The sequence below is a fragment of the Antechinus flavipes genome, chromosome 3, assembly GCF_016432865.1.
Source record: "Antechinus flavipes isolate AdamAnt ecotype Samford, QLD, Australia chromosome 3, AdamAnt_v2, whole genome shotgun sequence".
Classification (NCBI taxonomy): Eukaryota; Metazoa; Chordata; class Mammalia; order Dasyuromorphia; family Dasyuridae; genus Antechinus; species Antechinus flavipes.
In genome coordinates, this window is record NC_067400.1 from 630,720,529 (window position 1) to 630,736,419 (window position 15,891).

The window sequence follows — 15,891 nt, forward strand, 5'->3', positions numbered from 1 at the left end:
GGTAACTTTTTGGGCATAATTCCAGATTGCTCTCCAGAATGGTTGGATTCGTTCACAACTCCACCAACAATGCATCAGTGTCCCAGTTTTCCCGCATCCCCTCCAACATTCATCATTATTTTTTCCTATCATTTTAGCCAATCTGACAGCTGTGTAGTGATATCTCAGGTTGTCTTAATTTGAATTTCTCTGATCAGTAGTGATTTGGAACACACTTTCATATGAGGATCACAACTCTTTCTAGGGGGATCCTGAATTTTCCTAACCCATTAGTATTTGAGGCAGAAAATACTTTTATCAACTTTTGAGCCTCCTCCTCTCGGGGGACCTCTCCAGGAAAGTATCTGGAAAGACTTAAATTATATGGGCTTTGAAAAGAAATATGTCAACAAAAAACTCAGTTAAAGGGAACTGATCCCCACAGGCCTTAAGTTGAGTCCTCCCCATTGCACCCCTACTCAGGATATCCCTGGGGCTCCCTTAACATTTCTGGGGTCCTTATTGAAAAGTTCTTCAGAACCGGGTCCCCGCTGCCCTCCAGGATGCTTACCCAGGGTGTCCCTTCCCCAGCACTGGGCAGCCCAACTGGCATTTGGGTTGATTGTTCCCAGGATTAGAAAGCCATCCCTGCCTTAGAATCCCTGAGTGTCCTTGAGAAGCCCTAAAGAAGCTCTGACTTCTCAGCTGAGCTCTAAGCTTTAGCAGGAAGCCCAGCAGATACAGAAGTACACAAAGGGGTGTGTGTGTGTGTGTGTGTGTGTGTGTGTGTGTGTGTGTGTGTGTTGACACATCTGTGCAAACAGGGCTGCTGGTTTGTGTGTATTTGTGCACACTCCTTTTGGGGTCATTTCCACCCCAAACTTTCCCTTTCCTCTCCAGTTCAGGGGCCAAGAACAAGGTGATTCCCACTGTGCTCCAGCATCTGGATGACGCGTGTCAGTCTGCGCCCTAAGGCCCCACTCTGCAGCCCCTCCCTGCCCACTCGTCCCCGCAGCTGGAAAAGTTCCAGGAGGGTGGGGCCCACCCTTATTGATGTTAAAACAAAAAGCCAGAGCATCCTGAAGGAGCCTGTGCTTTGGTGTGACCTCCTGTGCCCCGACAGCTTCTCTCCTTCACTCCTCGCCTGGCCTCCTTCCTAATTTCCATCCTTGTGCCTCAGGACCCACGAGTTCTGCTCTCAGGACCCCTCCCCTTCCCATGAGGACCCGGATGTTGAGGGGAGAAGAGGGAAATGGGGGGGCCCAGGGGGTTAATCAGGTACCAGCCCAACCCCGAGGCTTGGAGGGAGGTGACATTTGTAGAAGTGGGTGGAGAAAGTGTGTAATGGGGGCCCGGGCATTTGTGGGTTCTCCGGTTCTTCTCGGTCCCCATCCATCCCCGGATTCAAACTGGAGAAATAATATTAGTTTCAGTCTCCAGGAAATGCTCTGCAATCCCCCATCCCAGTCAGGGGCTCCCGGCCTAGGAGAAGGCCTCAGCCGGGCGGTCTCAGGCAGCCTTTCCTTTCCCGCCGAGGAGCTTGGGCACGGGCGGGCCCTGCCCCGGCGCTGGGCGGAGGCACAAGGACGTCCCTGCTACAGATCCCACCGGTTCCACCACCCGCCGGACGCGCCAAGGCCGGGATTTGCCGGACGGGCTTTGAAAGAAGCATTTGCGGGAGATTCGCAGTTAGCCAGAAACCTCCCCACCCCCCCCAGGAGCTCCTGGCTCCCCCAAGCGGGAGGGGCCGATACAGCCTCTTAGCCCCGGATCTTCCGCGCTGAGGAAAGGACTTTGCTCTAAAAGCGCCAGCGCGGACGTGAAAAGTAAAAACACGCGTGGGGGTTTTACCCCCTTCTCCACGGGGCTGAAGGAGGCGCTTAAAGGGGGGCCAGAGACCCGCGTTTCAGGGGGGCAGCTTGGAGGGAGGCTCACTCCCCCCCACGGACGGAGGGATGAGCGGCTGCCCCGGGGGAAATGTCCAAAGGAACAGAAACGGCATCAAACCCGCGGCGGGGCCTGAGAGGGCTGAGCATGGGCGGGTTCTCTCCCTGTGCCCCTCACTGAAGGGGGGATGGGGGAAGGGCGCAGGTCCCGTGGCCCCGCCCGGGAAAAGGGGGGACTGAGCCCTCATTTGTAATTATGCAAATGATCGAACACAGAACTTCCACGTGCACTTTTCCATCGGGAATTTCCGATCACATCCGGGTCTCTTTCCTGTACGGAGCCCTACGTTCCATCCCCTGCTCATCCCCAAAGGCTTGGGAAGCTGCTGGAAAGAAGGGACGGAGCCAAGAATAAAAGGAATCGGGATAGAGTCTTTGCTGCGCCAAAAAAGGCCTCCTGATGACGTCACTCCCGCCGCCGCCCCTGGGGTGCTGAGCCCCAGGGCATGCTGGGAGTCCCCTGATGCGCTGGCCCTGCTTCCTGGGTCCCAGGTTTATTTCGTTCTTTCTGTGTTGGGGGGGGGGAGCAGGAGGGCCTCTGTGCGCAGGCGCGGCCTGGGACTTCCCCCTTCCTTAAGGCTCCTCCCTTTCGGCGCCAGTTCGGGCCGGTGTTGTGGCAGAGTCTGGGAGTCTGGTGCTGCTGTGCCGGCTCTGAGTGTGGGGTGCGCGTGCAGGAGACGGTGCCGGGGGAGAAGTTGTGTAAACGTGCAGTAGCTGTGAGTGGGGGCGTGTAACTGACCTGCGTGACTGCACTTGGGTGGGCGTGTCCCTGAGTCGCTGCACCTATGGCCGTAGCCCTGAGTGATTTCACCTGCATGGGCTGAGATGGGGGAGGGGCGTGCTTGTGCATCCCTGTGGCCTGGGGGGGAGGGGGGCGGGCACTGCCGACTGTTTCTTGGGGAACCCAACTGGCCCCTCCCCCCGGAGCCCCCGTTATTGCGTGGTCCCCTCACCGGTCGCCAGTGGCCCTTTGCACACTGTGGGGAGGGGGGAGGGTCTGTAGCTTTACACCATCTGTTTGCCTCAGTTTCCTCCAGTGCAAAAAGGGGATGAGAGCAGCCCCTCCCCCATGAGATCCAAAGTACTGAGTACAGGGCTTGGGGTTCAGGAATCGCTCTCTACATGCAGCTCTTAGTGTGAACTTTGCCAAGTCCTAGTTTGCTTGGGGGACAGTGGGGTGGAGGAGGTTCCCTGGCAGGAGGGGGAGGGGGACTGGGGCTCCCATCCAGCTCTGCTCCTTGACCGATTTCCCTCCTGGTGGTTTTGGGACATCTGTCATTTCTGGGGCTTTTGGCAGGTGGGGGTCCCAAGTTACAGATGGAGAAACTGAGGCAGACGGAGATCCAGGGGTGGGCAGGGTCTACACTCCCCTTCCAGGGATCAGATGAAGGCTTTGTGATCTTGATCCCATGGGATCGTGCTCCCTGCACGTGCAGGAGAACTTAGTGTCCAGTGCTGGGGCTCCTGGGAAGGTCCCTTTGCTCCCACAGGTGACCTCTCAGCCTCCTCCTGGGGTGCATCCTCTCCCCACTTTCCCTGCCCTGAGAGCTCTTTATCTCATTCTGGACAGGTCAATATTCAGCCTGGGCAGAGAAGGCTCAGACCCCGGCCTCCCTCTCTGGGGCCCCTCTCCCTCCCCCGCCCGGCTGGCAGAAGATCCACACCCGGAACCAGAGACATGGCCCCTGGCAGCCAGAGACCCTCCTCCCAGGTGAGTGCAGCCCCTGCCCAGCGCTGAGCAGCCTCAGTCCAGCGGGAGTCCAGGAAGCTTCCTCCTGTCAGAGGGAGGGGTCCCCGGCAGCAGGGCAGGAATCGTCCCCCTGGCACTGCCCATTTCCTGCCCTGTCAGGGCACCCCACGGCTCCAAGGGCTCTCTGAGTCCTGTCTCCTTTGCCAGGTCTTAGATCAATTCAATAAATGTTTAGAAAATAGCTCCTCTGGCCCAAGCTCTATGTGAACCACTGAGGATGCAGAGGAAGGTAAAGGAAAAAAAAAACCAGATCTGCCCTCATGGGGCTCCCGGTGGGAAAACACCTCATAAGCTGTGTCCACACCTGCGCTGGACAGTGTAGATGGGAGCTACTCTCCGAGGGAAGGGTCAGCAGTTTGGGGACCGGGAAAAGCTGTTACAGAAAGGGAGAATTTAGCTGAGATGTGAAGGAAGCAGGAGGGGAGGGAGGAGGCCGTTGCAAACAGGAGAGAAGCCAGTGAAAAGGCCCAGGGTCAGGGGACAGGGGGTCCTGGTTAAGTATAAGCCAGGAGGCCAATGTTCCTGGGACTGAGAGGAAGACTAAGGTGGGAGAAGGCCGGGGCGGGTGTTGTGGTGTCTGCCGTGTGCCAGGAGCCACATAAAGATCATCTCATTGATCCTGTTGTGGGAATTGTCAGGGTCCTTGGTAGGGAAAGTCAGAGTCAGGGAGCTCAGGGTCCAGCCAGAGAGTACACTGGTTTATTTATCCACTGGAGGGTGTGACAGATTCCATGACTGGGGGGTTCCATTTCCTCAGATGTCACAGGCACAATCTCTCCCCCTTACCTGACCTGGGCTTTGGATGGCATCTGTTGGGTCTCCTAGCCAGTTATAAAGAAGTTTTAGCTAAGATCAGGTTAGGACCCAGATACAAAAAGGTACATTGGCTTGTTTCTTTTAAATTATTTTCAATTACATGTCATGCAAATTTGCAGCATTCATCTTTATCAGATTTTGAGTTGGAAATTTTTCTCCATTCCCTTCTTTTCTTCCTAAAATGGTAGACAATTTGGTTTAGGTATATACATATTTCCCTATTAATCAGAGTTGTAAAAATGAAACATCAGAAGAGGAGAAAAAAAGAATAAAGTAACTAAAAGAGAAATTCTTCAGTCACTTTCAGAGTCTATCATTTATTTAGTGTATGTATTATCTAAAATAATACTTAATTTAGAGTATAAAAGACTCCTTATTGAGTCTTTTATAATTGCCTTAGATCATTGTGCTCCTGAAAAGAGCTGAGTCATTCCTAATTGATCATTGAATCTGTTGCAGATTTTGTATACCATCTTTTCTTGGCTCTGCTCATTTCAATTTGCATCAATTTGGTTTTTAGTTCTTTCTGAAATCTGCCTCTTCACCATTTCTTATTTTATAATACTATTTCATTATATTCATACACCACAGCTTGTTCAGCCATTCCCCACTTGATGAGAATTCCCTCAATTTCCACAATATTGCCTCCAGGAAAAGAGCTGTTATGAATATTTTTACATATGTAAACCCCTCTGGTTTTATGATCTATTTGGAATAATACAGACCTAGTGGTGCTATGTTAGATCTAAAGATTTGCACAGTTGGTTGCCCTTTGTTCATAGTTCCAGGTTGCTCTCCAGAAAGCTTGGATCACTTCACAATTCCTCTTCAGTGCACTAGTGTCCCAGTATTCCCGCATTCTTTCCAGCATTAATCATATTTTGTCTTATTAGTTAATCTGCTAGATGTGATGTGGTACTTTTGAGTTGTTTTTATTTGCATTTCTCTAATCAAAAGTGATTTAGAGCATTTCATTTTCCTACATTATTTTTGATTTTCTCATCTAAAAAGTGTTCATTTCCTTTGATCATTTGTCAGTTGAGGAATGGTTTTTATTCTTATACATTTGACTCAATTCTCTACATATTTGGGAAAGGTGGCCTTCATCAGAGATACTTGCAGTGAAGCTCATTTCCCATCTTTCTGCTTTCCTTACAAAGTACATTTTTACCAAAATAAGAAAATGTGAATTGAGAGTTCAAGTGTGAAGTCTTTAGCATAGTTCTTTATGTCAGAACAAGAGAACACAGGGAGAAAGAAATAATTGCTTGATTACTCAGATACTTTGGCAACATTTGTTCAGTCCTTTGTGCCTTCTTAGACAGTAACAGGACTGAGAGGGAGTGCTCTGACTTTTCTCAAAGTGTTTGGGGAATGAGATATACTGAAGGAAGTCTAGTATATTGATAAAAGAATAGCAGCATGGCATCAAATGAAGTCAGTGGTGTTTTCTCCAAAATTGACTTAGGAAAACTCTTACTACTAGATGTGTAAAAGACTGGGTCACACGATTTGAGGGACATGATTGTACTTACCAGAGTTAAAGAAGGAAAGAGATTGGCATTGGGTGGCAAAGATTATTGAGCAGGAAGCAGTCACTGAATAAGGATTGGACAGATTCTAAGGTCTCCTCAGCCAGGACAGCCTGACCTCTAGATGGGTTCTAGAGGGCTGAGTGAAGTAGGAATCAGGGCAAGAATGTGCTATCAAAGGCCCCTTCTTGTTCCTTGGAGGCAGGGCAGTTACAAGCCAGGTTAGCCGCCTGACCTCTCTGACCTTCTGGCTGAGACCTACCTGGGGAGTGCAAGCACAGATTTCTAGGAGACAGTGTCCCAATTAATCATCTCTCACAGAACACATTTCATTAAAACACTCGCTTTATGAGAAGAGCTAAAACTTCATCACTTGTCTGGAAAGAGTCTCATGCCAGCTGCTTGAGGCCAGATTCTTATAAAAATTCTTTTCCTGCTTCCATCTAGTTGAGATTTCATTTTAGATTCATGAAATTTGTTGGATAATTTCTTTGTTCTCTCCTCGGTGATCACTGCTGATGGTTTCTTCCCCAGAATACATAGTATTTACCATGTTCTCACAAACTCTTCATAGAATTTTAAAAAATATATAATCATTTAAGATCCTTCTTGTGGGGAGGGATGTCTCATCATCTTGTCTTTCACCTTCACAGATTCTATAGAATTCATATGTTCTCCCTAATTCCATTGGGAGAAACATTTGATAGTAAGGCATTTTTCCAATTTTTATTATTAAACATGATTCTCATTTCAAATGGAAAATACTTTTCTCAATATTCCACTGGGCTGTTAATGCAGGTACTAAGTGTGGGCTCTGACACCCTTAAAGGTTATATGAGTTTTAGGCAATCCCATCTCTGCTTCAGTTTTCTCCTCTTAAGTTGATGAGGATTAGAATAGATGAATTCTGAAGGATCTTTCAGTTCTAAATCAAGTGATTTTTGATGGTTTAGGAGTTGGTGACATTCAAGGACATTTTCATGGACTTCACTGAGGAGGAGTGGGGGCTCTTGGACGCTTCTCAGAAGGAACTGTACAAGGAGGTCATGCTGGAGAGTGTCCAGAATCTGCTGTCCCTGGGTAAGGACCATTTCCTCTCTTTTCTTGGTGTTCATCATCAGTTCAAAATGAACGCAAACAGCACAGAAATGATCCAAACTGTGTTGCATCCCAGAACCTGGATTGAGTATTCAGTCATCTGAGGGCACCAAGTCTCCATCTGTTTTGGTCTCGGCTGCAGCCTTTTTGAGTTACATAATTTAGTTCAGTCAGGTATCTGACCTTACTGCTACATTTGTTAGGTAAACTCCTTGAAAACGTGCTAAAAAGAATGGGAAAGGGTTAAAGGGTTCTGGTAAGATGGCACAGTAGCAAAGAAAATACTTAGCTCCCTAAGAATATCCCCTAAAACAAAAAAATAAATGCCTCACAATTCATTTTGAACAGCAAAAGTGACTAAAATTTCAGAAGTTATCAGGACCTTAACAGCATCATGGGAAGGACCTCCTCTCCCTAGGTAGAGATTTGACCCAAATGAAGTGCTGTGCCCTCTAGGCAGAATCTGCATTAAAACTATTTACAGCAATATTTTGAATATTTAAAATACAATATTTAGAAAATATTCTAACTTATTATTAATGAGGGAAATCCAAATCAAAAACATCATTTTGATATCATGTTGGGGACACTAATATATTGTTACTGAAATTATTCAATGATCCACTCAATTTGGAGAACAATCTGAAATTATGACTTATAAAGAGTTATAAAACTGTATATACTCTTTTACTCTGAAATACACAATAAGGTCTGTTTGCCAAGTAGGGAAAAAAGAAGCAAATTTATATGTTTTAAAAGATTGATAGCAGCTCTCTTTTGGATGACAAAAGAGGTAGAGACTATGGGGATGCCATCAAGTCATGAATGGCTAAAGAGGAATGGAATATGACCTAAGATCAGTGATTAATAGCTTCATCAGTGGTTGATAATGGTGTGTTGAGGACTTTATGAAACAGTTCTGCCCATCTCTTTCATTATCACATCCTTATCACTAATCATTGTAGCTCTGTCAACATTGGGCAGCTTAGATAGGTCTTTGGTCCATAAATTGTCTTCAGGGCAACATAAAACAGCTTTGCATTATTACACTCAATATAAAAATGAACTTTATCTGCCTTTATTGGGCCAAAAATCCAACATGTCTGTAACCTTTGTTTATACTTTTGGGAGAGTTAAACACTGCCTCCCTAGAGATGGATGATCTAAATTCCTTGTAATTTTGGAAATCCTATAGAGTTCTCATTTTTCACTTAATAACTTCTGAATTTCCCCATTATTTTCATCAAATTATTTTGGATGTTTACTCCTTATCTGCTCTACAATTTTCAATTGTGTTTTGGCTCAGTTTTCCTTCTAAAATAGCAAAAAACTATTCCAACACAAAGAAGACCCTAATTTGGCATGTAGTAGTTATCTTGGCATTGGGCCCCTGCCTTTGCTTTTTAAAAATTACTGTTATTATTATTATTATTATTATTATTTTGTTGTTGAGGTAATTGGGGTTAAGTGACTTTCCCAGGGTCACAAGGCTAGGAAGTGTTAAACGTCTTAGGCTAGATTTGAACACAGTTCTTCCTGATTTCAGGGATGGTTCTCTAGCCACTGCACCACCTAGCTGCCTCCAATCTGTCTTTTCTTAAAAATGACTTGGGGTATAAATAAATTGGAAGAGCATAGGATGGTTTACCTCGCAGACCTGTGGAAGAGGGAGGAATTTATGACCAAAGAAGAACTAGAGATCACTATTGGCCACAAAATAGAAAATTTTAATTATATCAAATTGAAAAGTTTTTGTACAAACAAAACAAATGCAGACAAGATTAGAAGGGAAACAAAAAACTGGGAAAACATTTTTACAGTCAAAGGTTCTGATAAAGGCCTCATTTCCAAAATATAGAGAGAATTGACTCTAATTTACAAGAAATCAAACCATTCTCCAATTGATAAACGGTCAAAGGATATGAACAGACAATTCTCAGACGAGGAAATTGAAACTATTTATAGACATATGAAAATATGCTCCAAATCATTATTAATCAGAAAAATGCAAATTAAGACAACTCTGAGATACCACTACACACCTGTCAGATTGGCTAGAATGACAGGGAAAGATAATGTGGAATGTTGGAGGGGATGTGGGAAAACAGGGACACTGATACATTGTTGGTGGAATTGTGAACACATCCAGCCATTCTGGAGAGCAAATTGGAACTATGCTCAAAAAGTTATCAAACTGTGCATACCCTTTGATCCCACAGTGTTTCTACTGGGCTTATATCCCAAAGAGATACTAAAGAAGGGAAAGGGACCTGTATGTGCCAAAATATTTGTGGTGGCCCTTTTTGTAGTGGCTAGAAGCTGGAAAATGAATGGATGCCCATCAATTGGAGAATGGTTGAATAAATTGTGGTATATGAATGTTATGGAATATTATTGTTCTGTAAGGAATGACCAGCAGGATGAATACAGGAGGCTTGGCGAGACTTACATGACCTGATGCTGAGTGAAATGAGCAGAACCAGGAGATCATTATATACCTCAACAACGATACTGTTTGAGGATATATTCTGATGGAAATGGATCTCTTCGATAAAGAGAGTTAATTCAGATCAAAGATGGACAGAAGCAGCTACACCCAAAGAAAGAACACTGGGAAATGAATATAAACTGCTTGCATTTTTGTTTTTCTTCCCGGGTTATTTCTACCTTCTGAATTCAATTCTCCCTGTGCAACAAGAAAACTGTTTGGTTCTGCACACATATATTGTATCTAGGATATACTGTAACCTATTCAACATGTAAAGGACTGCTTGCCATCTAGGGGAGGGAGGGAGGAGAAAAATCGGAACAGAAGTGAATGCCAGGGATAATGCTGTAAAAAAAAAAATTACTCTGGCATGGGTTCTATCAATAAAAAGTTATTAAAAGAAAAAATGACTTGGGGTATTAAAAGCCACTGTTTGCACTGAGTACACCAATACTTGTTTGAAGTTTAATATATAGTTTGGTGATAAGCTGCAATGACTCTTATGTAATATTGCTATTTTGTTTATATATGTGCATATATCTTTTTGTGTCTATGTTTGTTTGTCTTTTTCAGATATAGAAACTGGATTCAAAGTAAATGAGAGGAACAAAAGCCTGAGAATTTTTGTGGAAGAACATGACCTGCAAAGGTTCATGGATGGTCCCTGTGACTTCAATTTGAAGGAATTGCATGATTTTATTCTCAAAGTACATAGATATGCAAAGAGTGATTGTGGATTGTATGAAACTGGAAAGAGATTCAGATGGACTTCTTTCATAAATCACTGTAAGAAAATGATCTCAGGAAGTGATTACTTGAAATGCTTCACTGAAGAGGTAGAACCATTGCTTCCAGGTAATCAATGGGATATTGCTGTGAAGTGCAGTTCAGACCTCAGTAGCCATCAGAAAAGTGATACTGAAGAAATACTTTCCATAAGTAATAAAAGTGAGAAGGCTTTCGGTCAGAACTCTAATCTCCGTACTCGTCAACAAATGCCTATTAGAAAAGAACTTGATGAACATAATGTATGTGAAGCAACCTCATCCTATCACCCACCTCTTCCTTACCACCCTGGAATGAAAAGGTCTGGATATGATCAGTGTGGGAAAGCCTTTGGTTGGAAGCCAACTCTTGGTAGCCCTCAGAAGGCTCATACTGGAGAGGTGTCTCATAAATGTGCTGAATGTGGGAGAGCTTTCTATTACAGATCATTCCTGATTGACCATCAGAGAATCCACACTAGAGAGAAGCCTTATTTATGTCTTCTGTGTGGAAAGCCTTACATGTGCAATCAGTGTGGAAAGACGTTTACAGATATCTCCAGTCTAACAAAGCATAAGAAAACCCACACTGGAGAGAAGGCTTATGAATGTAATCATTGTGGAAAAGCTTTCACACAGAGTGCCCATCTTGCTGAGCATCAGAGAATCCACACTGGAGAGAAACCTTTCAAATGTAATCAGTGTGGAAAGGCTTTCACACAGAGTTCCAGTCTTGCTTTACATCAGAGAATCCACACAGGAGAGAAACCTTTCAAATGTAATCAGTGTGGAAAGGCTTTCACACAGAGTTCCAGTCTTGCTTTACATCAGAGAATCCACACTGGAGAGAAACCTTTTAAATGTAATCAATGTGAAAAGGCTTTTAGTTGTAACTCAAATCTTGCTAGACATCAGAGAATCCACACTGGAGAGAAACGGTTTAAGTGTAATCAGTGTGGAAAGGCTTTCAGATTCTCATCCAGTCTTGTTACACATCAGAGAAAGCACACTGGAGAGAAACCTTTTAAATGTAATCAGTGTGGAAAGGATTTCACACAAAGTGCCCATCTTGGTTTACATCAGAGAATCCACAGTGGAGAGAAACATTTTAAATGTAATCAGTGTGGAAAGGCTTTCAGATTCTCCTCCATTCTTGCTGAACATCAGAGAATCCATACTGGAGAAAAACCTTTTAAATGTAATCAATGTGGAAAGGATTTCACACAGAGTTCCAATCTTGCTTTACATCAGAGAATCCACACAGGAGAGAAACCTTTTAAATGTAATCAATGTGGAAAGGCTTTTAGTTGCAATTCAAGTCTTACTATACATCAGAAAATCCACACTGGAGAGAAACCTTTTAAATGTAATCAATGTGGAAAGACTTTTAGACGCAGCTCCCATCTTGCTACACATCAGAGAATCCATACTGGAGAGAAGCCTTTTAAATGTAATCAGTGTGGAAAAGCTTTCACACAGAGTTCCAATCTTGCTTTACATCAGAGAATCCACACTGGAGAAAAACCTTTTAAATGTAATCAGTGTGGAAAAGCTTTTACACAGAGTTCCAATCTTTCTACCCATCAGAGGATCCATATTGGAGAGAAACTTTAAAAAATGTAATCAATGTGGAAAGAGTTTTAGATGACCTCCCATCTTGCTAGACATAAGAGAATCCACAATGAAATGAAACCTTTTTTTTTTTTTTTTTTTTTTTTGGTGATTGTTCCTTTCTTTTTTTCCTATTTTGGGTAGGAGACGATAGCAGTGGGAACTGTACTAACCATAGGATTGTCCTGCCCCTGATCCTCTAATGTAAAATAATAAGGAAGGCATTATTATAGTAATGATTCATGCAATAGAACAGAAGGACTGAGAAAGTTTTGAAAAATGTTTTCTTGAATTCATTACTACTCAAAAAAGAAATTCAATCTTTGCAAATTTGTTTCTTGACATAATTTTCTTCTTTGTGTAAATTCAAAATGTTCATTTGATTTCATTTGTATGAATTTCAAAATTAAAAAAGAAATCAGATGTTGATGGTTTCCTGTTATCATTGTCACCAATGTTGAAGACTTCATTATAAGAAATCATAAAATTATTTTCACAACATTCTTTATCTTTTAAATCTATATTTTGAATCAAGATTCTCCTAGCTACACTTGTTGATTATATCTAACACTTTACTTTAAAAAATAAATATTTTTTGTAAGAAAAAAATTCTTGTACCTCTCTCACCTACCTGAAATGGAGAATGACAAAAAAAAGCAAATCTTCCCATTATAAATGTTAATAATCAATACAAAATACTGCCTAATCCCAAAATATATTTGTGTCAAATATATTCTTAAGGATTTCCCATTTAGAGGTCATAAATTGTTTCCATTCTAATTTCTGTCATCTTGCTCATGTCTTTTTTTTTCAGTGACATCCATTCAAAATTGAGGTAGCGTCCCCTTTCCTGTCTTTTTTTTTCTTTTCTTTTGCTGAAACAATTGGGGTTAAGTGACCTTTCCAGGGTCATACCTAGGAAGTGTTAAGTATCTGAGAACAGAGTCGAACTGAGATCCTCTTAACTTTAGGACTGGTGCTGTATCCACTGTGCCACCTAGCTGTCCTCCCCTTTCCTATTTTTTACATGATTAATTTCATTTTCTGTGCTTTTTCCTTGAAAAGATTTTTCCCTATTTCTATTTATCTTTCATTATTCAAACCTTTTAGTTTTGGATTCATGGAACTTAAACTTTGTTAGATCTTTTTTATTCTCTGTGTTCCTTAAGGCATTAGGACTTTTGAGGTATTTTGGCTTCCCTTTTTTTTTTAAAAATAATTTATTTGTTTAATATTTTCCCCCAGTCATATTCAGACCTGGTTTTTTAACATTTGTTTTTAAGATTTTTGAGTTCTACGTTTTCTCCCTTATTCTCATCCAAAATGAAGAAATTACAAGTCAAACAATGCAAAACATTTCCCTAAAAGTCAAGTTGTGATGGGGGCAGCTATTTTGTGTAGTGCATAGAGCATCAGGTGAAATGTGATGGGGTTCTATCACCACAAATTGGGGAGACTGAGTTTAGGATCCCGAGATCTCTCAAAAGACATTGTGAGTTCAGATGACCTCCAGATCCAGAGGCAAAGCTTTTATTATGCTGTTCGTGCCAGGCTAAATCCATATGAGCTTGAATAATAAACAATAAACAATTATGAGTAATAAACAATAAACAATTATGAGTAATAAACAATAAACAAAGGGGAAGACACATCATAAGGCACAGGAGGCCAGTTAGCCATGACCATGAACTGTGAAGGGCCTGACACAAGTAAGCGGGACATCTATGTAAAGTGGGTTGAGTCTGGGCAGAGGGAGGTAATAACTGAGGAGTCAGGAAGGGCCTCTGAGGAGAGATTGGAAGGGAGACAAAGGGGGAAGGCATAGAGCATAGGGACAGGCTGGGTTATGGTACCAAGCAGGAAGATCAATTATTACTGAAGGGCAAGAGCGGATGGGAGGCCAGTGTGGCTGGAGCAGAAGCCTAGAAAGAAAAGCTGATGGGGGCCCAAAAAGGGGAATTGCATTTTTTTTTTTCCTGAGAACATCCAGGAACTGAGGTCAGCATAGGACAGTTTAGGTGTGGGACTAGAGACAGATTGAAGAAGCATCAGGAATGAAGAGCTCAACTCATCTTTGGAGCAATTCACCCAAAGTGGTACTAGGCTCTTTCTGAGCTCTTTCTAGGTCCTTGGAGGAAACTTCTGGTGCCTCTGGTTGGGAAAACTGGGAAAACATGGATCAGAAATCACTTCTTCCATCTTTGAGACCACTAGGCAGCCCCATCCGTTTCTCTTTGGAATCTTACTTTCCTTGGTTCTCTGACTTGCTTTACTCTTGGCAGGCTTGCTGTCTCTTTCTGGTCCTAATTGGTTGGATAATCATTACTCTCCAACTTCCTAACTGAGGAGTTTCCCAAAGAATTTTAGGATCTTCTACTCTTCTCTTTCTAAACACTCTCAATAGTCTTATCAAATCTCATGGATTCAATGATCTTTTTTATATAACAACATGGAACACATTTCCCCAAGTCTTTCTCCTTCAAAGACACCTCTATTATTCTAGTTGCTTAGGTTCCTGTCTTGTAAAAGATTGCCCAATTATAGATCAGTCCTTTATTTTTTAGCTGTGGTGGGGACTGGAAGGTGATCGATGTGGGGAAAATTTATTTTCATGAAAATAAAGAAGTTTGTATGAGATTCAGTGCAGCCTGAAGGATTGTTTGCTCCAAACAATCTGCCAGTAGCAAACTTCACTTTGTACACAGCCTAGTTAGCAAGCTAAGTTCCTTATTTCTACTCAAAACAAAGCTGCAACTTATAGGTGATAGGTGGTAACTGGGGCTGGAAACCTTAAATCCTGAGTGTTACTCACCCATCAATGTTCCCCATTCCTGCAGAAGTTTTGTTTTTGTAATTTAATTTATTATTTTTAATACACATTGCTTTCTGAGAAGTTGCCTATTTTTGATGCAGGATAGCTTTCTATGAGGTCTATGGAATTTCTCCAAATGCCCCAATCAACTTCATTCCTGATGTTTCTCATTTTTGCCTATACGAATGCTCTGGAAACTCTGTTGTGGGTCACAAGGATGGAGGGATTAGTTGACCTGATTTAAGAATAATTAACAAAACTAGAGATCATTATTAATCACAAAAAAAAGATACTTTTGATTGTATTAACTTAAAAAGGTTTTGTATAAACAACTAATGCAGACAGAATTAGAAGGGAAGCAATAAACTGGGGAAACATTTTTACATTCAAAGGTTCTGAAAAAGATCTCATGTCTAAAACATATAGAGAATTGACTCAGATGTATAAGAATTCAATCAGTTCCCCAATTGATAAATAGTCAAAGGGTATGAACATATGGTTTAACATTTAACACATTTTACATGTATTGGACTATCTGCCATCTAGAAGAGGGGATGGGGGCAAGGAGGGAAAAATTTGGAAAAGAAAGTTTTGCAAGAGTCAATGTGGAAAAATTACCCATGCATATGTTTTGTAAATAAAGCTTTTTAATTTTAATTTAATAAAATTTTGAAAAAAAGAAAAAAATAATATTAGCTGTGTCGGTTTTGTTTATGCAAAAACATCTCTCTACTCAAATATCTGATAGGTAAACTATCCAGTGTTCTCCTGATTTCCTTATACTATCCCCCTAATGCCTAAATCATGTACCCATCTGTCCCTGTTTTATTCCTGTTTTGATGTAGGTCTATGCCAAATATATGATGTATTGTTTTTCAGTTTTCTCAGTGATTTTTTGTGAAATATTGAGTTCTGATCCCCAAAGCTAGAGTTTGGGGGGTTCATTAAACAGTAAATTACTATAGTCATTGATTATTGTATCATATATAGCTAACCTGTTCCATGGATCCATGTTAGAATCCTCACAAAGTGTTAACTCACTAGAGTTGATAGAAACAATGCTTATGTAATTGGTTCACACCTTTGGAGTTCACA

General features: G+C 42.3%; 3 protein-coding genes across 9 annotated transcripts in view; all 3 read left to right on the forward strand.

Annotated features, from left to right (window-relative positions):
- LOC127556765 (zinc finger protein ZFP2-like) overlaps positions 1-12,407 on the forward strand; it is a 217,840-nt gene extending 205,433 nt beyond the window's left edge. For 2 of the 4 annotated variants that reach the window (XM_051990178.1, XM_051990179.1), the window contains exons 2-3: positions 7,067-7,103; positions 10,183-12,407. In XM_051990178.1, coding sequence (XP_051846138.1) covers positions 7,070-7,103; positions 10,183-11,987 — 1,839 coding nt within the window. In that variant the 5' untranslated portion in view covers positions 7,067-7,069 and the 3' untranslated portion in view covers positions 11,988-12,407. The other 2 variants (XM_051990177.1, XM_051990176.1) reach the window with 2 other exon arrangements.
- Positions 1-15,891, forward strand: part of LOC127556769 (zinc finger protein 665-like) — a 572,139-nt gene that overhangs the window by 205,433 nt on the left and 350,815 nt on the right. The gene's annotated exons all lie outside the window — the stretch shown is intronic.
- Positions 1-15,891, forward strand: part of LOC127556748 (zinc finger protein ZFP2-like) — a 605,234-nt gene that overhangs the window by 115,635 nt on the left and 473,708 nt on the right. The gene's annotated exons all lie outside the window — the stretch shown is intronic.